The sequence below is a fragment of the Hyperolius riggenbachi genome, chromosome 3 (assembly GCF_040937935.1).
Source record: "Hyperolius riggenbachi isolate aHypRig1 chromosome 3, aHypRig1.pri, whole genome shotgun sequence".
NCBI lineage: Eukaryota > Metazoa > Chordata > Amphibia > Anura > Hyperoliidae > Hyperolius > Hyperolius riggenbachi.
In genome coordinates, this window is record NC_090648.1 from 138,732,379 (window position 1) to 138,757,662 (window position 25,284).

Below are 25,284 nucleotides of genomic sequence, written 5' to 3' on the forward strand. Positions count from 1 at the left end.
AAGTTTGCATTCTGGATTTGATACTCTTTTTATGTGCACTAACAAAAAATAGGATTAGTTTTTAGGAGTCACGGCCTGCATCATATCACCAGGATCAGCAATGGCTTGTAACATTAAGGCCCATTTCACATGCAACAGAATTCATGTGTGATCTGCATTACTTGGGTAACGTGAGTTACGCAAATAGTGTAGGGCGCAATACCACAGCAACCCAAGTATTACCCATTACCCAAGTACCTTGGCAACGCAGGTATCCAGGACCTCAGCACTGCAGGGCAAGAAAACTAACCAATGCATTGTAGCATGAAAAGCGCTTTGAATAGTGAGTTACCTTATGATAGTCAAGAAATTCCAGAAGGTCCGCACACTCATATGTACCAAGTCTTATTTATTCAAAAATGTGACACAATCATTCCAGAAAACCAACAAACCGTTTCGGGGCCCCGAGGGGTCCCCTTTGTCAAGGCTGTAGTACAGAATGGTAATGGTTACTTATGATAGTGACTCCTCTGTAGCACTACCCTTCACTTTCTCTAGAAACCCATTTACACAAATATAGGTAGTGTTGGTGTTCAAATTATTGTTATTGAAAATTGGAAACCCGAATTCTCCCGTCACCACACTTCAGCACCCAGATGTGAAGAGGGTCAGAGGAAGCTTGCTTATTTGTGCTTCACATGAAATACAACGTGAAGAGCAAATAAATGACCTCCACCTGACCCTGTCCACATGTCTGGGTGCTGAAGTTTGGTGACGGGTGAATTTGAGGTTTCTGTATTTCAATAACCTGAATTCAAAAGCCAACACTAAACATAGGTAAACAGACTTAAAGGGATACTGTAGGGGGGTCGGGGGAAAATGAGTTGAACTTACCCAGGGCTTCTAATGGCCCCCCGCAGACATCCTGTACCCACGCAGCCACTCACCGATGCTCCGGCCCCGCACCCGGTTCACTTCTGGAATTTCAGACTTTAAAGTCTGAAAACCACTGCCCCTGCGCAGCTGCATCCTCGCTCCCGCTGATGTCACCAGGAGTGTATTGCACAAGTCCAGTATGGTCTTTGGTCTGCGCAGTATGCTCCTGGTGCCATCAGCGGGAGCGAGGACACGGCAATGCAGGCGCAGTGGTTTTCTGACTTTAAAGTCAGAAATTCCAGAAGTGAACTGGAGGCGGGGCCGGAGCATCGGTGAGTGGCTGCGCGGGCACAGGATGTCTGCGGGGGACCATTAGAAGCCCCGGGTAACTTCAACTCATTTTCCCCCGACCCTCCTACAGTATCCCTTTAAAGGGACTCCGAGCTAACCCAAAAAAAGAAAGTTGTACTCACCAGGGGCTTTCTCCAGCCCAGTGCTGGTCGGGAGGTCCCACGCCGGCGTCCTGGCTCCTCTCCTTCTCCCCGCTCCGGAATGGCTGACAGGCCGCAGCCCGGGCGACACTCGGCAGTGTCGGGCTGCTCCTTCCGCGTATGACGCGGCTGACGTCACATGCCGGCCGCCTCGCACTTTATTACCCTGGAATGAAAGCTTAAGGTGGCCACACACCATACAATAAAATTATCCAATTTTACAGCAATTTGATAAAAACTATTGGTTGTCGAATTTGTTGTTGAATTTCCCATTTTTATTCAATAAAAGAAGATCAGGAGTGTTAGATTTTTCTGATCAATTTTTAATGAAATTGAATGGTGTGTGATCAATTACTTGATGTAAAGACCCAAGCAATTTTTTTTCAATCATTTTTTTCATAATTGGGGAAAATTTGAACATAGGTGTGTGGGTACATTGGTCAGATTTTTTCAAATGTTACAAGCAGAAAATTTTTTTGCAGTTCTTGAATTGAAATTATATTTCAAAACTTGTATGATCTGTAAGTTCTTCTTTCCTCCTCCAGCCTCATTCCTCACCTTCCCATTTCCAGTGTTATGTGACAATGGTTTGTGTGTGTTGCAGGGTTTCCCTCAGATCAGAGGAATGGAGACAAGGAGTTTGTTATCAGAAGAGCAGCCACAAACCGAGTGCTGAATGTCCTGAGACACTGGGTGTCCAAACACGCTCAGGTATCTCCTGCAGCTTCCATGACTATTGCTGTGTTCTCAGTGGAGCGTAGTATGCACTTCAATAGGGACTGTTCAAGGCCTCTATCTATACAACCAAGTCTTCTTCATATGAAACAATCATAACACAGTTGGGCTAATAGTGATTGTTATAATGTTATAGTTTGGAGGAAACAACTTTAACCCAGGATTGAATTTCATCCCAGTCAGTAGCCGATACCCCCCTTCCCACAAGAAATCTTTACTCAAATATCTCAAACAGATCATCAGGGACATCTGTATGTCTAACATTGTGGTGAAACCCCTCCTATAGTGTGATGTCAGGGCCATGGCCTTGACAGTTTCCTGTCTGTGAACCTCACAGCATTGTGAGAAATAACAGCTGTTTTCAACTGCCAAGCAAGCAGCATCTCCCTCTGTGCATAGATATATATACAGTATATATATTGGCAGTTAATGCTGTTTCTTATTATTATTATTATTTTCTGACAGCAGTAAAGATGATGACCTGTAGGCTCAGGGTGGATCAAGCAAGATGAACACATTTCTTGGCAAATATCAATAATTTCTTGATCTATCTTCTATTTTTTAAAATGTCTCAATTTGCAATGTCTTGAATTAACCCCCCCCCCCCCACACACACACACACACACTACTATCTTTCGGTTAATTTCCTCTTTAGATTGTTCAGTTGTGACTTTTAGCCTGGTGATTTCAACTTTTATGTCCAGCAGTGGGCATATGGCCTACTTTAGGTGGACAGATTCCCAGCATTGAAACTGTGATTTTACGCCCCATAAAGTCCATTTATGACAATAAATCTACAATTGCAGCTGTAGGGCATCACATTTGAAGGCAGTCAAGTCAGTGGTGGCATCCAGCATCTGGAAAGCAATATGCATATGAGAAGCGTGGGCAGAAGTAGCCAAACACCACCTACTGTTAATGCATATTTACAACATTTTACATACAATAAACCTCTTGGTTTATATGATTAAAAGGTGCTACACACTGCGCAATCCATATTAAAAACTAAAGCCTGGGTAAACCCATACAAACACCCTAAGCCCTTTTCCAGGCATTAAAAAAAAAAAACAACATCCATTGAAATGAGGGATAATAGTTAGTGTGAGAGGTATATCTACACACAAGGTACAGTTTTCTAAGGTTCTCCTAGGACAGGTTGTAGATCTATGGGGAACAGATGATCATATCCACAGAAAGACATTTCTTTTGAATTCATTTATGCCGAAATCCACCCTTACCCCCTTCTGAATTTAAGCTTGGTACACGCATCCAATTTTGATTGGACAATTTTACCACTTCCAAATAGTATGAGAGCTTTTCTATACAATCTGTTCATATTATTCAAAGTCAGTTGGACGGTCAGTCATACTACATAGAAGTGGTAAAAGTGGTCAGTAATTGGCTGTGTGTATGCATCTTTAGTAAGGCAATGTTGTGGCCTTTATTCAATTTACTTTTTCTCCTGTTTTCTCCTAGGAGATATTTTTTAATCTTCTGTTTAAATAACTTTAGCACTCTGCAATTGAAAAAGTACCAAAAACAAGGCGGAAAAGTACTGTTAAAATTAATCTTGCTTGCTAGTGGATTGAAAGACATTTTATTGATGTGATGTCAAAATATCAACTAGGAGAAAACTTGTGAGAAAAAGTGAATTGAATTAAAGCCAATGACCGCATTTTGTCAATAACTTATTCATTAATCTTATTCACTAGACCTCTTACTGGCCTAACACTGAATGATATTGCAGGTAACGAGTTTGCTTTGCATTACAAATACAAAAGCAGAAGCAGGGTGTCCATATTTGCCATATTTCTTCATTAAAAAATGACTGCTACTGCTTACTAAGTACTATGGGATATTGTGAGAGCTGTGATCATTTTACATGTAGCAGTTGTTAAGACCTGTCAGACATTTATACGATACGGTCATAAAACTATAATCGAATGTATAAAATCAAAAGCCAAGGCCTCCTACAAAAATAATGGGAGGAGGCTTATTATATTAAACGCCCAACCGTACGTTCTTATAGTGAGTTTCTCAAGCTACTGGTACAAAGAGTCAAAAGTCAGGACAACTCTTTACTTTTAAAATAATTTATTAAATATATAAAAGTTGTCAGAATGATTACAAATCAAATGATACGAATTAAACAATAACCACCAACCATATTAACCCCCCTGGCGGTATAAAAAATTCCGCCAGGAGGCAGCGCAGCAGTTTTTTTTTTTTCTTATATCATGTAGCGAGCCCAGGGCTCGCTACATGATAGCCGCTGCTCAGCGGCAACCCCCCGCCCGCTTCGATCAGGAAATCCCGTTCAAAGAACGGGATTTCCTGGAGGGCTTCCCCCGTCGCCATGGCGACAGGGCGGGATGACGTCACCGACGTCGGGACGTCATTGGGAGTCCCGATCCACCCCTCAGCGCTGCCTGGCACTGATTGGCCAGGCAGCTCACGGGGTCTGGTGGGGCCGCGCGGCGTGACGGATAGCGGCGATTGAGCGCGGGGCGGCGGCGATCGGTGTGCTGACGCAGCTAGCAATGTGCAAAAAAATTAAACAAATCGGCCCAGCAGGGCCGGAGAAAACCTCCTGCGCTGCTTACCCCGAACTATGTTCGGGGTTACCGCCAAGGAGGTTAATAACCACAAGGTACTTCTCGGTATAAGCTGACTTTACACTTCAGAGAAAAGTTGACCACAGATATTAACCAATAAAATCAATCACAATAGGCTGTGCAACCATTAGATGTCATACATACTGTATTATCTTGTTTGCAAGGTTTGATTGTAAAGCACAATTTTACAAGGGAAAAATATGAAACAGATCTAGCTGGTCTAAGACCGTCAATTTATAAAACACTTATTTTTATAAAAAGAATCTGATTTTAAATCAAAGAAAAAGATATGAAATTATGCAATTATGACCTGATCTGTAAATGAAACTTTTACAGTATATCAACCAATCTTTATTCCACTATCAAGTTATAAGCTTGGAGGAACAAAAACATACATGAATAAAAAATGTAGAGAAAAATGAACCCAAATCAAACACGGATATTCCTAGTTGCAATCCCAGGAAGGTCACATGTTCAGGGTATTCTATACTAGGTATAGAATCACTGAAAATCCAAGCTCCTAACTTAGTTGGCTTTGATATAATAAAATGTATAATTACCAATAATATGGAATCAGGAATCTTGCCAGGCCTGCACTGCTAACCCGATCTGGGAGTGGCCTCAAGGCTGGTAGGGCGTGAGAGTCTAGGATCCCTTACTAAAATACTAAGGAAAACAAAAGTTTGCTTTCTTAAAACAGAAAGTATTTGCAATAATTCAGGTTGGAGTTAGCTTGAGGTGTCTCCCAGTGCATCACTGCTGAATATATGCAAATTAACCATTGTTGCCCTTAGAAGCTAAACACACCTCCAGAACAGCTGGAATGCAATGACGTGTCAGCTTGTTAATTTTTACAGAGCCATAATAATCGAAATCTTTGTTAATAATCCAAATATTTGTTAGTATTTCATCAAATTGGAGAAATGGTCATAATTCCTTAATCCCTTAACACATAAAACTGGTCAACTATAAATTATGACTCTATTTTAGAACAAGCATTTATAATCCAAAAATATTTTCCCAGTAACTACAGCTCTTGAGTTTCTTTAGTGTCTGGCCAAAGAGTTAATGATCATAACTAGAACATTGCAGCTCTGTAGGAGATCTTAGAATTATATTCTACATTTGGTATTAAGTATATTTCTTAATACTATGCATTTAACTATATAAAATAATATGATATAATGCTTATTTCACTACTATATATGACATGCTATATATCATGACATACATATATAGAGTCCCTAATAATAAGATCATAAGAAATTCCATATCAAAATCTTCACCTTCTTACTCCAAGCTGTGACTATCCAGCCTGCTGCCCCTTGGACTGTAAACAAGGACACTTGGCTACAGTATTGTCCAAGACAAAGTAAACTTTTTAGATTTGCCTAAAGATTAAGAATAGTCACGTATACCTGGATCAGCATTTTTTCAGCAGTCTGAACTTAGAGGAAAATAAACTCTTTGCTTTTCTTTTTGAGTCAGAATTACATTTGATATAAAACAGTATAAAGAAATATATTTCTTACAAGCCATATGATAAATCAAACATGCATGCATATATAATATAAATCAGGATACCCTTGCTAATATCTATAATAAACCATGCAATCCTATAAGGTTATATTTTTAATGGACATTAATTATGTTTTATTCAATTAATAAATCTCTATCAATTTCTGATAATTGAAAACCTGACAGACCTGTGTGCCGTGTTGTATTTCTGTTACAGGACTTTGAAACAAACATTCAGCTAAAGAGTAAAGTGATAAGTTTCCTGGAAGAAGTCATCCATAACCCGGAGCTGCTGGCCCAGGAGAGAAAGGCTGCAGCCAACATCATCCGGTGAGACATTTACCCAAGACTCATTGCAAATACTATGTATCCTAAATATAACAGCCAGCTGACCGGAGCACTGTAAGAACAGCGTCAGAGTCTTGGGCGCAGCCGGCGGCACAATAGGCCTTAATAGGAATTACGGTTATAGCTGCGCTAAGTATGTAATTTGGGCGCCGTCACAAGACGGAGCACAAATTATAACAACGCTGTAATTCCTCCGCCAGCAATAGCTGGAAGCTGATTACATCATTCCCCACTATACACGGCGACCTGAAGGAGGAATAGTAATTAACGCCGCTGGGACTTGTGCAGGAGCAGAGAGGGACATTTTTTTTTTGCCTTTATCCTGCACCCAAATCTCCCAGCAACTTAATTATATGTATGCCAGCTGATCATACATCTGAGTGGCCACAGCAATTCTGTAGTTTTGCCTTTTGACCAGCAAGTTCACCAAACATGCACGCTTGGTTCACCCAAGCATACTGTATGTGTTTAAGGAATTTAGGGAGAAGATGCATGAAGTAGGGAAGATATGAAAACATTGCCCAGTCTTGTCATCTTATGCCTGTGGTCAGCTTGTGCACAATAGATACCAATCATACTATAAAATTAAAAAAAAAAAACTTTTTTTATTTATTTTTTTTTTTTATTGAAAGTTTTTGCAAACATACAGCAAACACATAACATTATGAATTTTATATATAAAGGGCTAACATATTACGCATTGCTGGACAATAAATAAGAACAAATATCCACATGTTGAGTTATAACGTTGTTAATTTATGTTTCTCATTGTTCTAGGTATAAGATATCAAGTTATGTAACCTCTACGTAATAATAATTATGTAGCTTGATTGTTGACTACCTGGGGAATTGCCCTTCATCTTTGGCAATCAACAAGAGCAAACTGTACTGTTTAGCTGTATGTTCACCTGGAAAGATTGTACTGTTTATTACCAATGCAGAACTTCATGCAATAGTAGTACAGTAAAACCCCCATTATCCGGCACCAACAGGGATTGGCTGATGCTGGATAAGTGTAGTTTCTGGTTGCTTGAGAGTCAATGTTAAAATTAGTCCTAGCTAAAGAACAGTACTATACCCCACACTGTATACTTACCATAAACTCTGTAATCATGTTAAAACACAGTAATTAAAGGGTACCTGAGATGGGGTGTATTGTGCATTTATACTAACCTGGGGATTCCTCCAGCCTCTCTGGCTGCCAGCTGCTCCATTCTCTTGAAAATCTCTCCCAGCGGCCCCACCCTGGTACTCTGGCCAGTCTCGCGCTTCTGTGCATGCGCACCCTGCTGCAGGCTTCACCTGGTTGCTGGCATAACATGGGTGCATGTGTGGGACTATTTGCTATACAGGGACTACCGGTATCTCTTATTCCAGATAAAATTGGGGCTAATTATAATTGTATTTAAAAACAAAATGTAATATGTTTTCTTTATATGGTTTAGGCTGATAACAGTAATAAATGTCATGTTATATAAACAGCACATTGACACAAGAGGATCCTGGAGACAGCCAAGTGACCCTGGAAGAAATAGAACATATGGTAAGTACTGGTGCTGTATAATTTTGTCCCTTGTGAATGAAAGTGTTGTCACCGTTATGAGACTGACCTGCTCAGGGATGACAACATTTGGTACTTGAGAGTGATAGGGGGCCAAACTAGCAAAATTAAACACAATTTTTGCTGATTGCAGTTAGATACACTATGGCTATGACATTTTGCCAAAACAATTCCATGGGAAATAACCCATATAACCAAGTGCAGTTAGTAGCAGCTGTGGCTCTAACTGCTACTGGCACAGTGGCCCCCAAGCCAGACTTTGGACATGCCTGAATTATGCAATTAGTGCAGGTAATGCGCTCCTTGCCATGGTAACGCACAGTACGCTACTTATGCTGCCTGCGTATGGCAAATTTACTGGCAGTTTGTGAATCAGGCCCATTGATTCATAAGTCTCTCTAAAGGATAATGCTGTATTTAATATAAAACTGTCACAGACCACTATTAACTATTGCCACCATTTTCTGTCTTCCTACATATTGCAAATCTTTGCCTTCTGACACCTGCCAATAGCAGTGCTAGCACCCAAACCAACCAATACTGAGCATTTTAAGCATGCTGCACCGAAATGTATTTTGAGGCTGAGCCAAAGTTACTCACTCCCATCTAGCATACTGTATACAAAACCTTTCTCCCAACTCCTTATTGCCTATATAGTTGTATACAGGGGCGTAGCAATAGGGGTTGCAGAGGTAGCGACCGCATCGGGGCCCTTGGGCCAGAGGGGCCCCGAAGGGCCCTCCCTCAACTGCAGTATTAGCTCTCTATTGGTCCTGTGCTCATAATAATCACTTCTATAAATACTTGGAATAGTGGTAATCATTAACAAACTATTTCCCATCCCCTTCTTGCACCTCTGACACTGTAGTTGCCATTGGCAGGTTTTGGTGCACCGTATCAATTGTTATGTATAGAGTGCTTGGGGGGCGGGGGGGGGGGGGGGGCATTGTAAAACCTGCATTGGGGTCCACAGCTCCTTAGCTATGCCACTGGTTGTATCTACCTGTGTGCCTTTGTCACAAAGTGATGTCATTTGTGTTAAAAAAAATTCAGTGGTGTTTATTGTTTGTGATGTGCAGGCTACGGAAACTCCTGTGGAGCCATTTGAGACTATCTCTGCTCTGGAGACTGCAGAACAGCTGACACTGCTGGACCACCTGATCTTCAGGAAAATTCCATATGAGTAAGTCTCTCTTCTCATCACACCTCATGGGCTCTCTGTTATCCCAGTATTTAGTGCGCTTTACAGGTACACTTTATAACTGATGTGGACGATTGCCATTTTTACGGTTATATCTAATGATTAACATCGCAATTCCGATTAGGACATAGCAGGATAGATAGAAGAAGTTCAGTTCCCCAATTAACATAGATTGTAATGATTTAGTCTTCCTTGACCTTATGGACTTTCAGGCCCCTTTAAAGGACCCTGAGCAGTAGATACAAATGAAATCAGTACTTACCTGGGGCTTCGTCCAGCCCAATGTAGGCCGCTAGGTCCCCCAGTGTCCTCCTGGCTCCTCTCCCAGTCCCGCTGGCGACTTCATTACCGGCGACACTCGGGACGAGTGTTGGCCCAACACTTCCTGAATGTTGATGCTCCGCATCATCACGCTGGCCGGTGTGACAGTCCTGCGCGGTTCAGAGTTAGTAAAACGCGCATGCGCACTATTGTCACGCCGGTCGGCATGATGACACGTAGTGGCCAGCGTGATGACGCGAAGTGTCACCGTTCAGGAAGTTTGGGCTGACATTTGGCCCGGGTGTCGCCGGTAATGAAGTCGCCAGCGGGCCTGGGAGAGGAGCCAGGAGGACGCCGGGGGACCTCACGGCCTACGGTGGGCTGGAGGAAGCCCCAGGTAAATACTGATTTCAATTTTATCTACTGCTCAGGGTTCCTTTAATAATAGCGTGCTGCGTCACCCCTTGTTACGCTTCTCCACCGCAAGGGCCATGCAAGTCTGTGGAGACTAGCACACTTCACGCGATGCGACGTGGTGCACTGGGAGTATCCAAATCACTGAATTCCCAACACAAAGTCTGCAGCGCTTTGTCGCATGATCCATACCTACCGCACAGATTATGCAGCAATGCAAGTCAATGGGCAATGCAGCAAGTGTGAATTATGGAAGCACTGTGAGACGTGGCTCGCATGCATGGACCGACAAGAATCCCAGTGACGTCACAGAGCAGGGGTCACTGCTATGCACCGTGGTGCCGGGTCATAGGGATACGGATTTCTGCAGTGCAGTGATGCGGCGTCAGGCTCCCCTGCTGCGCGATCACTGCAGCCCTTACAGTAGGTGTAAAAGGGACCTCAATGATTCCGTCAGTAACGTTTGTCACTTCTTATATATGGGACTGTTTAAAAGCCTAAAATAAGTTAAAGGACAACTGTAATGATAGAAATTTGAAGGCTGCCACATTTATTTCCTTTTAAGCAATACCAGTTGCCTGGCAGCGCTGCTGACTATTTGGCTGCAGTGGTTTCTGAATAACACCAGAAACAAGCATGCAGCTAATCTTGTCAGATCTGACAATAATGTCAGAAACACCTGATCTGCTGCATGCTTGTTCAGGGTCTATGGCTAAAAGTATTACAGTCAGAGGATCAGCAGGATAGCCAGGAAACTGGTATTGCTTAAAGAGAACCCGAGGTGGGATTTACTTATGTTAGTGGGGCACAGAGGCTGGTTGTGCACACTAACACCAGCCTCTGTTGCCCCATGGTGTGCCTCCAGGACCCCCCTGCGCGCCGCTATCCCCTCCGCAGTGCTAGCGACACGCTGCGTGTCGCCAGCACAATGTTTACCTATGTGGTGTCTGTCAGCGCCGCTTCCCCGCCTCCTCTGTATCGGCACTACCCGCCCGCGTCCCTTCCCTCCAATCAGCGGGAGGGAAGGGACACGGGCGGGTAGCGTGATACGGAGGAGGCGGGGGAGCGGCGCTAACAGACAGGCATAGGTAAACATTGTGCTGGCGACACGCTGTGTGTCGCCAGCACTGCGGAGGGGATAGAGGCGCGCAGGGGGGTCCTGGAGGCACACCATGGGGCAACAGAGGCTGGTGTTAGTGTGCACAACCAGCCGCTGTGCCCCACTAACATAAGTAAATCCCACCTCGGGTTCTCTTTAAAAGGAAATAAATATAGCCGCCTCCATATCCCTCTTGCGTCAGTTGTCCTTTAAATATAAGCTTCTAATACTGTATGGGTAGAACATTACAAATTGATACCAATATACCGTAAGAGAGACAGAGTGCCCTGCCCGTAGGAGAATACAGTCTGAATTGTTACACAGGGTATTCAGTTCAATTATGGACTACCACAATTACCAGGGTTTTTGTAGTGGACTTAAAGGAATACTTAAGTCATCAAAAAAAAATGACTACTACTCACCTGGAGCTCTCCTCAGCCCCCTGCAGCTGAACGGTGCCCTCGCCGTGTCCCTCCGATGCGCCTGGACTCGCCGGCGGGCACTTCCGGTTCGGCCGTCACCGGCCGACAGGCTGGGAACGCGGCTGATTAGCCGCGTTCCCGGCCGCAATAGCGCCGTCTATAATGCTATTGCGGCCGGGAACGCAGCTAATAAGCTGCGTTCCCAGCCTGTCGGCCGGTGACGGCCAGACTGGAAGTGCCCACCGGCGAGTCCAGGCGCATCGGAGGGACACGGCGAGGGCACCGTTCAGCTGCAGGGGGCTGAGGAGAGCCCCGGGTGAGTAGAAGTCATTTTTTTTTGATGCCTTAAGTATTCCTTTAAAGAAACCTTAAAGCTCCTTGTTGAGAAAGTTCTGAAAATAACAGTATGGTTCCCCTAAAACAGATAATATTCACAAATGTGTGTGCAGAAAGGAATACCCATCATGCATCATTTAGGAAGCGGATCCATAAAAGTAACTTATGTGTGCCCAAGTAAGCAAGGTGTGCATTTAGAAACTCTATTTTATTGTTCATCTCTTACTTTTAATGGCACAAAGTAATATAATCTAACCTGCCTCAAGTTCCTTTTGGGCTTTATCACCGGTACATGGTATAGATTGGAGAGGGCTTTTATATGTTAGGTGAATGTAGCAATACAGAGTGGGGTTATGAAAACCCAGAGCAGAAGCATTATAAGCACCCACTGTGATGCTTTAGGGGTTTTGCTTCTTGCACATGTGGAAGTGATAACCCACAAATACTTATGATTTTTGCACATAATAATGTACTCTGCTCTACATTCTCAGTAGAAAACAATAGGTTTTTTTTATCTCACCACAAAATATCCTGGTAGCTTTGGGTCTCCATAGCATGGCTATTCATTGTCACGTCAAAACAGCTGTCTGAAGTTACGTTTATATGACTTGTGAATGTAACCTATACATGTGCTATAAACCATCGGATCTTAGACCGGTTTTACACCTGGCCAGTGCGTTTGTGGTGTGATGCTCCGCCCCATTGCATTGCAATGCACAATACGTCATTCTTATGACCCAGCAGCAGAGTGTGCTGACAGGGTCATATGCATAGTGCCAGCCCCTCGCCCAGTGAAATAAGCTCTATTGTACACTAAGTACGTCACTGGGATTCCAGGGTTTTCCCGTTGTATTCCAGTCATCCTGCGCATGTGCATCGCACCACCGCTGCCAACATGTGTAACATTTCTAAATCGCCCATTGACCTACATTACTTCTGCCTCCACTGCGTCTGCTCGGAAGTCCGATGGTAACGCGCTGTTGAGTTTGTGGTGGCCGATCGGGCACTTCTGGGGCGACGCGGAAAGTGTGCTAGGCACCAGTGCCTTGCATTGCTGTTGCGTAAACCTGCGGTAAATCATTTTTTTTATTTAGCAATTAAAAAAGTAAAAAAAAAAAAGTAATATCAAACCTATTTTAAGTAATTTGCTTGGTGGGAGCTGTAAAGGTATTTTATTAATACAATTTGAAAATATCTACTTGGTGAAAACCAGGGGAATGGTGAATAGGACATGAACCCTTGTTTGGTAAATGAAAAAGTCTGATTGACTGCTGTACGCAACTTCTATATGTGCCTATTGAGAGTTTACTGCATTTGTATCAATGTCACATTATCTACTTTTTTCTATATAGGGAATTTTTTGGTCAAGGATGGATGAAGACAGACAAGAATGAGAGAACCCCCTATATCATGAACACAAGCAAGCACTTCAACCATGTGAGCCACTGGGGGCTGGGCTGAGTCAGCACCATAAGCCTGAATCTATCATTACTTCTTGTAGGGAATTGTGCAAATCTGGGAAAAGTCTGACAGTGTTTTATATAATGCACAACTAAATTCAGGATCCGTCCACTAAAAATGGCAGTGTTTGGTATAGGCTAGAGATTGTGTCAATAAATAAACAGTCCTTCGGGGATGACCACATTATGCGGTAATCCCCTTCTAATCCACTTCCTGATTGGCTAACAGCCAATCAGGAAGTGATGCTTGCTTGCAGTCACTTCCTGTTTCAGAGATACGGAAGTGCACAGAAGCGTATTGTAAAAAATATACTTGTGCACCTCACTCCCACCATTTTTTAAATCCCTGCGTCACCATGACTTCCGGTCCGCCACACATTGCCGCAGGTCGTCGTGGAGGTCACGCAGCAACGTATATATGCGTTCGTGGTAGATCAGTGACTTCCACAACACCGCACCACATGCTGTATGAAAGCACCCATAGGCTTTCATTGGCATATCGGTGAAGAATGGTAAAATGATGTTCAAGTCAGGATTTTTACTAGGTCACTGCAAAACCTTACTTATAGAGAAAGAGGGGGTACATTTTCAGCTTTCAGTGGTTTCTTCTTGGGCTTTGGAGTGTTCTCTGGCAGTAGACTCCAGTTGTACTTGTACTTCAGGTCATGGACTGATGACTGGACCTTCTCCTTCAGTATTTTCAACTTAATCTTCCCCTTATTTGCTATCCATGTACCTGTATTTTTTGGACTATAAGATACTCCGGACTATAAAACCTGGCTCATCTATGGTTCAGCTGCTTCCGCCATCGGTGTCCTCCGCATGTCCCGGTGTCCTGCTCCGCTCCCCGTCTGTAAATGTAATTAGCGGCAGCAGTGCGGATATCACCTCATCCTGGTCCTGGAGAGATTAGCTGCTTCGCTCGCTTACTCCTTCCCCCTAGTGCAGTGGTCCTCAAACTAAGGCCCGCGGGCTAAATGCGCCCCCCTAAGGCATCTTTACCGGCCCCCACACACAATGTATTACTTATAGATGCGGTCAGCTACATCTTTAAATATTGGTGGTCTGCATATAGAATAGCAGTGCTGGCACCACCCATCCACATGGAAGCCAGAAAGCAGTAATTTGCTGTTTTCCAATCAAATTCCACATTAGGTGACACTGCTGTCCAATTGGAACTGCAGGTTGTCTCCTGGGTATGCTTCACTGTCTGGCCTGCAAAGACTTCTACATCATTTTATGTATACTCTGCCCCCCCAGCAGTCTGAAGTATGTTGACATGGCCCTCGACCCAAAACGTTTGGGGATCCCTGCCCTAGTGCTTTCCTGGTCATGTCATTACACACCCGACTGGCACTAGGGGGAAGGAGTGAGCGAATAAAGCAGCTGATCACCACGGGCTCCCAGGATGAGGTGAGTGATACCTGCGGCTGCAGCCGCTAATTACATTTACAGAGGGGGAACGGAGCAGGACACTGGGGACTGCAGCTGACGGGGACATGGAGAAGCTTTACATACTATTGAGCAAAAAATAACAATCACAGCTTCACAACTGCAGGGCTATGCCAAAATATCATCACAATAAAGAAAAAGAGCCCTCTAATGAAATGAACCTGGTAATACATATGAATAAATAGATACATATGTATGTGTCATCAAAAATATCAATTTATTTAAACAACAAGTTACACATAATTAAAACCATAAAAAATTATAACCCCCCCCCCCCCCCCCCATATATCTCACAATAAGTGGATCACCTGTCTTATGTATTGATAATAACAATTATTGACCGTAAATCAGGCAATAGACATAAGGTGCAAAAAAGTGGGACTGAAAGCCACTATGGGCTTGATTCACAAAGCGGTGCTAACCTACTTAGCACGTCTAAAGTCTTTAGACGTGCTAACCAGGGTGCTAAGTAGGTTAGCACCGGATTTCTCAATCAGATCGCGCGCTAACTTTGCGCTCGCAAAGTTTTACGCGCGCAAAGTTTTATGCGTGCTAAGTCCCATAGGCTTTAATGGGCACTTCGCACGGAGCGCCCTGCGCTCTGTGCAGTGCGCGCGTAAAGTTTTATGCGCGAAAAGCTGGTTTAGACGTGCTAAGGGGGTTTTCACAGGTGTGCTAACAGTTAGCACCGCTTTGTGAATCAAGCCCTATGAGTGTTCAGTGTCTGATAATCAATCAGTGATGTATTGAAAAATATATAGGGATTCCTATAAATCCATAAACATAAGGTGCAAAAAATGTGGTTGAAAAAAAACATTAAAAATACAGTGTCTAATAAATAGTCAATTAATAATATATAAAAAAATAGGGATTGCCACAAACACATGAAAAAATACCTGTAAAATCCAAAAATGTGCAAACACATGTACAACTGGGGGACCGCGAGATGTAGTCCACACCCCAAAAAGACAGGGTATGCCCTGCAGTCCACAATCCACCAGCAGCACCAACAATTCAACAATATACATCCAATGTGAGTGGACAGGATCCTGCGATCAGAACTCCTGCCACTGTGCATATAAGTGCTACAACAAAAAAAAATAAAAAATATATATATATATATACAGTGCATGAGTAAACTGCCTGAGTTACTTAATGAGGAATAGATACACCAGATGTGGGGGGTGTTGCCTTACGCGGTCGCAGACCCTAGTCTGCTTCAATCGAGGCTGATGGAGGTTATGAGCCTCGCTGTTTAAATACAGATCAGGTGACATGGGCAGGAACCCTATATTCAAAGTACGTGGGCACGTACTTGACTCATACCAAACGGCGCCATCTGTTTGCGCCGATGGTATGGTCCTATTGCTGAAGGGCTGGGCGGGGTTGCGTCCTGGAAACGCGGCCAACTTGCCGCGTCATTGGTTAAGGTTGCGTCATCGCATGCGACTAAAACAACGCATGCAAATGAATGAATGATACTATGCGACCGTAAGTTTACGTCACAATATGGCGTAGGGCAATGCGTTCCAGTCGCATCACAGCACGTCAGCTTGCGTTTCAAAGGTCCATTCTCCATGTTTCTCTATACTGATACACCTGTCTATACATCAGTGCTTATCAAATATTACATATACATACAAAAATCTATCAATTCACTATTATATTACAAAACAAATAATGAATATTACAACATTAAATCAATATCATAATACAAAGCCCCAAGCCTTAGGGACACATATTCTTATCATGATTCTTAGAATTCTATTGCCATCTTGTGGTGGAGAGTAGAAATGCCATATCAGATCTTCCTTAGATTTTCTTTATCTAGAGGGGACTTAAATTAAAATCTGTACATTACTACACATATACTGTTATATAGGCATTACGATAGGTCACCCAAAGGGGTCCGCTACTCACATACAGACCCCCACATATGAGGACATGGAGAAGGACTCGGAGGGGACAGCAGCTGACAGGGACATGAAGGAGGACAGCAGCTGATGGGGACACAGAGGGGGACAGCAGCTGATGGGGACATGGAGGAGGACACAGAGTGGGACAGCAGCTGATGGGAACATGGAGGACACGGAGTGGACAGCAGCTTACGAAGACACAGAGGGGGACAGCAGCAGACAGGGACATGGAGGAGGACATTGAGGGAGACAGCAGCTGAAGGGGACACGGATGGGGACAGCAGCTGACGGGGACATGGAGGGGGACAGCAGCTGACGGGGACATGGAGGGGGACAGCAGCTGACGCAGACATGGTGAAGGACATGGAGGGGGACAGCAGCTGACGGGGACATGGGGGGGGACAGCAGCTGAGGCAGACATGGTGAAGGACATGGAGGGGGACAGCAGCTGACGGGGACATGGAGGAGGACAGCAGCTGAGGCAGACATGGTGAAGGACATGGAGGGGGACAGCAGCTGACGGGGACATGGAGGAGGACACGGAGGGAGACAGCAGCTGATCACTGTGGGCTCCCAAGATGGGGTGAGTAATACCTGCAGCTGCCGCCACTAATTACATTCCAAATGGGGAGCAGAGCAGGACACTGGGGACAGTACAGGGAGTCCCCGACATTGCAGTGGGTCGGCGGTTCGTATCGACGGGTAATCGTAAGTCGGGGACTCCCTGTATTCGGACTATAAGATGTAGGGTCTTTTTCTCCTCACTTTTGAGGGAGTAGTGCGTCTTTTAGTCTGAAAAATACAGTACATAACACGAGTTGCACTGTTTGCACAAAGCTGTTATGTACTTTGTGTCAGTGCCATAAAATATACGTGTGCTGTCTGCCTTGTTAAGGCTTATGATGTAGTGGTTGAAATAGATATAAATAAATACAATTTACACTGAGATATTAATGTTTTCTTAATCATATGTATGTTTCAGATGAGTAACCTAATTGCAACGGAGATCCTGCACAATGAAGATCCAGCGGTGCGTGCGTGTACCATTGAAAAGTGGGTGGCGGTGGCTGATATCTGTCGCTGTCTACACAATTACAATGCTGTTTTAGAGATCACATCATCTCTTAATCGCAGTGCAATATTTCGGCTCAAGAGGACCTGGATTAAAGTTTCTAAACAGGTACTAACTAAAGCTACATACAGATTGTCAATGGCTGTCTTCTGAAAGGATCTTTGAAAGGTGTTTTGGGTAGCAGTTTTGGAACAATCACTGTACAGACAGGCTCTTGGCCGAGCACTGTGTTTGGCCGAAACCATCAAATAACATTGTTTCAGCTTGGAAAAATCAAAAGTGCGTACATAGCTTAACCGTTTCCAAACCCTTGCTACACATATCTATGCTCCGGAAACTTCATTTGCGGACCAAGGGCTTAACTATGCATCTGTGTTTATGTACCTCGCTGGACACGAGGGTGTGCACTTGTTCACCTCTGTCGACTTCCCGCCGGTTCGTGATCAGCGAATGGGGATGTGTGTTCCCAAAGCCGATCAATTCAGGTGTAGTTTAAAAGGAAATAAATGTGTCAGCCTCTAAATCCCTGTTGATACATGGTCACTCTAAGGGTTGAAGAGGATTATACTTATTTCTAAACATAAAGTTAAGCTTTTAAAATACTTCAGGCCTACCTGCTGTTCTAACTCATTGCCTTTATTTATAATTTAATTATAAATGATGAGGAACGAGTGTGCAGGGTTATGCAGATGTTCAGATTCCACTGGCTGCATGCTGTTGGTGTGTTCCCCAACCTACCTACACACCTAACATAACTGGATTATTCCTAATCGTTTCCATTTGAGGTGAAAGTGTTTGAACCAATTGTTGTGCTTATGTACTGCCAAGCAATCTGCTCTGTAGAGAGGGGTAGATAAGCAGGAGGCACCCAGTGTGGGGACAAAAGTAGCATTGCCCCAGGAGGTCCATGCATGCGCAGAAGACCCAGACTGGACCTGACTGAGCCAGTTACCGGGGCTAATCGCGGCTGAACGACAGACCATGGGAGGACGGCATGGGACTCAGACCAGCTTATGGGGCTGGAGGAAGCCCCGGGTAAGTATCAATTCTTTAGTCCTTTTGATCTCTGGTACACTTTAGGAAGGCAAATTGTTGCTTTTTTTTGTCTTTGAGATGCTGTTTGCACAATTACAGTAGAATTTCGCTATAGCAAACTGATATAGTAAACCTCAGACTATAGTAAACTCAGTCACCAGGTCCCAGCTATGCGCATACATGAATATACAATGTATGACGAATCCTGATATAGTAAACTTCTAATATAGTAAACTTCAAATGTAGTAAACTACATGGACAGGTCTCTTGGAGTTTACCATAAAGGGATTCTACTGTATTTACAATTTAGCTCTACTGTAATGCTTTGTTTCTTCTTAGACCAAGGCCTTAATTGATCGGCTTCAGAAGTTGGTTTCTTCAGAAGGAAGATTTAAGAACCTAAGAGAGGCCTTGAAGAAGTAAGTTGTTTTTCTGCTTCTAGGATAATACATTACTCATGTTTGAGGAAAGTCAAAAAACTGAAAAGCATATAAACATTGAATCTAACTAATATGCATTATAAACTGTGTCGTTTCATATGACTTGCATAGTGAAGACTTGCTATAAACACTTTTGTTCTAAAATAAAATTACACTTTAATCCTTGCCATTCTGCAGTGACTATTGTCTGACTGCATCCTTTCCCAGAGGCCCTCTGCATTATTGTTAATGTTTGGTGGAATCTAGCAGGAATGGGGGGCTGACAATCCCACCCCACTCATTCTTCCATTGTCTGTACCCATGACGTGTTGGGTGTAAAAGAATGGTGGGAAATGTGTGGATAAATCCAAAGCACCCCTTACTATTAAGGTTGCCCCCAGATATCCACTTCCTCGGAGGAGAATTAGTCCAGTGGTGCAGTAGAACCCCTTCTCCAAGGGATTAGAAATTAAAAAAAAGAGAAAAACAAAAGATAAAACTTTTTGAAAAAGTCCTCTAATGAAAACAAAACAGCAATAAAAGACATTGTCCCCTGTGTCAAACCAGTCTATTGTGTGTACCCCATAGTAGGATGAAGGTCCCTCAATTAAATCCATCATCATCTAATAACAAAATCTTCAATTTAAAACCATTTGCAGTCTCCATTGTTAATCCACCACAACCTGCCACTATATCCTGACTGTAGCATCCCCAGGTCCATACTTGGGCAATTAAGTTAACCAGGATCTTTGTTTTAGGGAACTAGGCCTCAGTGGACAATTTTGTTACATACCGTATATCCAAATAGGGTTTTCACATATGTTAGCTGATTTATAACAAATAGATAAGACCCTTCCTTTACTCAATCCTCACATAACTGACACTCTGCCTGGCACAGAGCTAACATCCTCTTAAGAACCTATTTGGATGTGTTGTTTCAATTAAGGTATTGAAATGACATGTATTTATGTCCCCCCAAAAAAATCCACGTATCTCCTTTTGATGTTGCATGTGTATAGCTGTGTGCTTTAACAACTTGTCAGCATACAGGATTCAAGTCTGATGAAGGCCGAATAACTGAAATCTTACTCTTATATTTTTTTAAGTTGACCAATAATTGCTGTTACTGATGGCTAACACAGTACAACACTCTACTGCTACTACTATTACTCCTTTGTGGAGATGTGATGTGTTTCTGTTCTGTTATGTCTCCAGCTGTGACCCTCCCTGTGTTCCTTACCTGGGCATGTACCTGACAGATCTGGCCTTTATAGAAGAAGGTACCCCCAATTACACAGAGGATGGACTGGTCAACTTTTCAAAGATGAGAATGGTGAGATCTACAAGTACATTCAGAAAATACAGTAGTAGGATTTTATTCTTTAGACCTCCTGATATTAGAATGTCCTCGCTCTTATTCAATTCACTGTTTCTCCTACGATTTCCCTTAGGTGGTATTTTCACACCTCATCAATAAAATGCCTTTTAAGCTACCAGAAAGCTGTACTTTTTTCCTACTTTTTGGTACTTTTTTTTAACTGCAGAGTGCTGAACAGTTATTTTAAACATAAGATTAAAAATTATCTCCTAGGAGAAAACATGAATTGAACAAGGGTTGCTTTTTTTTCTCCTAGGAGAAAATTATCTTGTTTAAAATACTTAGTGTAACGATTGTGGAATTTTCTCCGTGGTCAGCGCACAAGATGTGCACTGACACTGCGGAAATCATCCATAAACGTCTGAATAACAGAACCCAGCTTTAGTGCAATGCACCTGTAGAGGGGAATTCCCACCGGCATATGGAGCTGTGGAGTGCAGAGGAATAAACCCTCTGCACTGCCACAGATGCCAGATAGGAATTGTACGAGGGGAAGCAATACAGGGCAAGATAGCCCCTAGTGTAAGAGAGTGAGCACAGAGACAGAATGTATGTATGTCCACCAATCTAGTCGCCACCCGGCGACGGTGAACACACACCAGCGAAGACCAAGTGGGAAAGCAATCGCACGAATGGCGATTGCTAATAGCGACACAAGACTGAGTAAAGACAGAGCATAGGTGTAGTAAGAAAAACACAGCAAACCATAACCATCAGAACGCCAAGGAAAATAACAAACGCACTAGCTAAACGCGGTCGCCGCACAAGGAGCTCGACAGCGACAAAACACATTAATGGCGCGGTCTCCGCACGAGAAGCGCAACAGAGACAAAACACTCCAACGCTGACTAACAAATGAACCTAACAAAGACGACAGACAACACGAACGCTTGCTAATCGGTTGCCTCCCACCGGACAACAGCAAGCGTTCGTGCTGGACAAAACAGACTAAAGGAGTAACCAGTAGCAACCGCAGCTAAGGTTGTACTCCAAGACAGACAAAGGAGATCCACCGCCACTACCGCCAGGGCGAATGCGATCTAGGAACGGGACAAAACGATTTACTGCCAACCGCCGCAGGCGACAGTACAATCGCAGGGGCCAGACAAAAACAGCACAGGAATAAACAGTACAAATAACACAAAGCATGACTGCACTATAGAGAGTGCAAGATGCACTCCCCAATAATTAACTACACTAAAATCTTCGCCAACAATCAGCAGAGGGGCTGAAACTCCAGGAAAGTTAGCAGGAACAAACCTTCATGACCAGCAGGGAATTCTGAGAGTAAATGGTATTTATTCTGCAAGCCATCAAAGGAAGCAGCTAAGCAATTTGCATGACAAGTGGATGCAAATTCCTCACCAGAACAGCAGCTCTGAAACTCGCAGAAGGAAGACAGGTCTCTTTTCCAGAGACCTGCAGCACTCAGACCTAAAAAAATGGTCAAAAAGCTGTCTGCCTGTGCAGACAGCAGAGCAGATTATTACACTTAGCCAGTTATGGGCTTCTGTGACATTGCGCAGGCTCCTGTGACACTGCAGTGGCTCATATAATATGGCAGTGGTGGTGACCAAACCACTTAAGACATGGCAGTTCTGGTAATTCAGGCTTCTCTGACATACCCTTTTTGTGGCACAGCCTCTTGCCACATAGCAGTGGCCACTTAGATTCCTGCGTGACTTTGCTTTAACCATTCAACCTTTTTTTTAACATTACAATCACCGCCTATGGCATGTTGTTGGCTTCCAAGCCTCTTGTGACACTTGATAGGTCCCTAAGCCTTCAGTGATATCATAGTAGAAGCTACTCATTCAAGAAAATAAAACACCAGAGAAGTCATATCAGAGTGTGTAGATCAGGGGTCTCAAACTCGCGGCCCATTACAATATTTTGTGGCCCTCGCTGGCAAAAGCTTCCTTATAGTTCGCTTCAGTGCTCCCAAGTAATCTGCCGCATCCCCGCCGCTAAATGAGGGCTGCAGAGCCCCCAAATCGCCCGGGGGGCAATCCGCCGGCATTTCCTGGAAGGGGCAGATCTTTCAGCTTTAGATCTGCCCCTCCTGACATCAATCGCCGCACGGATCGCCGCCTCTCCCCGCCCCACTCTGTGAAGAAAGAGTGAGGGGGCGGGCAGAGGCGGCGATGCGCTGCGATTGTGAAATTCCTTATGCGGCCCAGCCTCATCCTGACTTTCCCTCCTGCGGCCCCCAGGTAAATTGAGTTTGAGACCCCTGGTGTAGATCCTCTTTTGTATGTTATATACTGAACATACTGACCATAAGATAACACTTCTGCTTGATTCCCTTTTTTAGATCTCACATATAATTCGAGAGATTAGGCAATTTCAGCAGACATCCTACAAGATAGAGCACCAGCCTAAGGTAAGGCAACACTTGGCTTTATTTAACTACTTACAGATCATACACACATCTACGTTTATGGCTTGTAGAGTCGCAGTATCTGAATTTGGATAGAGAAAAAAATGACAATTACCATAAGCATAGCTACTGTATTTACACTGCATTGATTTTAGCCAAACATAATAGAAAAAGCTGGCCGAGTAAGTTTAAAACAAGCTTGTGACCAATGATAACACTATAGGCTTGTTTTAACCCTTTGACTACTTTGAGATTCATCTCATCTGTGGCAGTCAAAGGGTTATCATTCACACAACCAACAAACATACTTTAAATGATTGCCAACTAAAACAATTGTCAGTGATCGTATCCAGTGCTGTACAGATCCACAGCTTGGCCCCCAGCTAAGCAGCATGTTCTGTTCTGTGGAGAAGGAAGTAAATCAGGGCTGTGGAGTCGAGGAGTTGGAGCAATTTTGGGTACCTGGAGTCGTAGGTTTCATTAACTTGAGGAGTCTGAGTCGGCTGATTTTTATACCAGCTCCACAGCCCTGGTAAGTATTATACTAAGGGGTCGGAGTAGAGTTGTAGCAAATGTGGGTACCTGGAGTAGGAGGTTTCATAAACTGAGGAGTTGGATGATTTTTGTAAAGACTCCACAGCCCTGCAGTCAGCAGTGATCTATCCTTCTGAATCATTGGATGGGAGGTTAATGATATCAGGAGATAACTGCACACATTTTTGAATTCCACCTGAAACAGTCACGAACAGTTATTTTGGGTGATGAAAATCTAAAGTGTGTAAATATCTCAAGCTTCGATACAATTTTGATTTTTTTTAAATCAGAATACAGTATGTAACTACGCACATACAATTAAAATAATGTCTTCTCTTGCAGGTCACACAGTATCTATTAGACTCTTCAGGAGTGCTGGATGAAGAGGGTCTTTATGAAGCTTCACTCCGCTTGGAACCCAAACTTCCCACCTGAATTTTTGTTGCACTCTTCCTGCCTGTATCATATTGTACAGCCCCCCAAGCCTCTCGCCGGATCCCATTATGCAGGGGGTCCCTATGTAGGGGCAGAGATGTCTGTGTCTCCATCCATCCCAAGCACCCATAAGGTCCCACACTGCCCCTACACCTAATTGTCCCCAAAGGCACCCCCTTATAGTTGTGACCAGGGTGGAGACTGAGATACCTCTCAATATGTGCACTCTCTTATTGCATCATCACAGGCTGTGCTGGCAAGACGTTCATTATTCCTGCTGCCTCCTATTGACTGTACATCTAAGGAGATCAATGCAGTATGTGTATGTGTGGCAGATCACCACTAAACCAGCGGTCACCCCTCACCACCACGTTTTACTGGAGGGGTTCATGCTTCTCTGTGTCTTTTACAGAGAAGTTTTAGTAAAGCACTAGAGAACAGAAGGGGTTGATGCACAATAGTCACAGATTTGTCATGCAGAAAGCAGATAAGAGGGCCCACTTATGATGTATGATGGGAAGCTGTTCAGAAAGTAACCAGTCCCATAAAATGGCCAGTCTCTGTTGCCTTAGACTGGCATGGCACAGGTCCAGCAGATTGCTACAAGTTTGCCAATTCTGGGCACTACTCCAGCTTCATCCTGCTAACGTTAAGCAGTAGTAAGTGTCCTTGGAAGTGACAAAACAAAGATAGGATTGCACAAATAAGAAGTCCAGCAGCCTGATGTATCGGGCTGTTACCATAGCTGCTATAACAGGCAACATTTCCAGTGCTTTATTGGAGAGGTGTCATAGAGTGACTAGTAGGATTACGGGTATGGTGGCAAGTCAGGGACATGCAGCAATTGGCACATGTTTGATATTGGTACTGTAGCTGGTTAGAGGAGAATTCCAGGACTGGTCACAGGAATGCGTTATGCAGGAGTCCACAGATGGTTTAAAAAAAAATTATTTGCAGCTACATTTTGGTTTCTTTATTTTTTGTACTATAAAAAGTGTTTCCTGATTACCTCTCGCTAATAAATCTTTTATCTCAGGGTTACCACCGACAAAGCCTGTTGGCAGTGTCTGTCAAATCAAGGAAAAGAATGGGAAAATGGTAGGAATCACACACCACAGAGGACTCAGTTGGGTTACTTATACCTTGTGTCAGCATTCACCCCTTACGGCTTTTTTCCATTTGCTGAGATCCGCTCAAAAAGTGGATCGTTAGCGTTTTGCGGATGCAAAAGCACCATGTTTTACATGTAAATTGTGGTGCTCCTTTTCCATTAACACAATTCTTTTTTTGCCCAAATTGCAATAGCTAGCCTGCATGATTTTTGGTGAGATTGTGTTGATTACGATG

General features: G+C 43.6%; 1 protein-coding gene across 3 annotated transcripts in view; it reads left to right on the forward strand.

Annotated features, from left to right (window-relative positions):
* Positions 1-24,978, forward strand: part of RASGRF1 (Ras protein specific guanine nucleotide releasing factor 1) — a 137,951-nt gene extending 112,973 nt beyond the window's left edge. For all 3 annotated transcript variants that reach the window (XM_068274967.1, XM_068274968.1, XM_068274969.1), the window contains 10 exons: positions 1,951-2,057; positions 6,432-6,544; positions 8,045-8,105; positions 9,203-9,306; positions 13,209-13,293; positions 17,667-17,864; positions 19,131-19,210; positions 20,426-20,543; positions 22,903-22,971; positions 23,845-24,978. In XM_068274967.1, the coding sequence (XP_068131068.1) occupies positions 1,951-2,057; positions 6,432-6,544; positions 8,045-8,105; positions 9,203-9,306; positions 13,209-13,293; positions 17,667-17,864; positions 19,131-19,210; positions 20,426-20,543; positions 22,903-22,971; positions 23,845-23,937 (1,028 nt within the window). In that variant the 3' untranslated portion in view covers positions 23,938-24,978. The remainder of the gene's footprint in view (positions 1-1,950; positions 2,058-6,431; positions 6,545-8,044; positions 8,106-9,202; positions 9,307-13,208; positions 13,294-17,666; positions 17,865-19,130; positions 19,211-20,425; positions 20,544-22,902; positions 22,972-23,844) is intronic.
* The last annotated feature ends 306 nt before the right edge of the window (positions 24,979-25,284 follow it).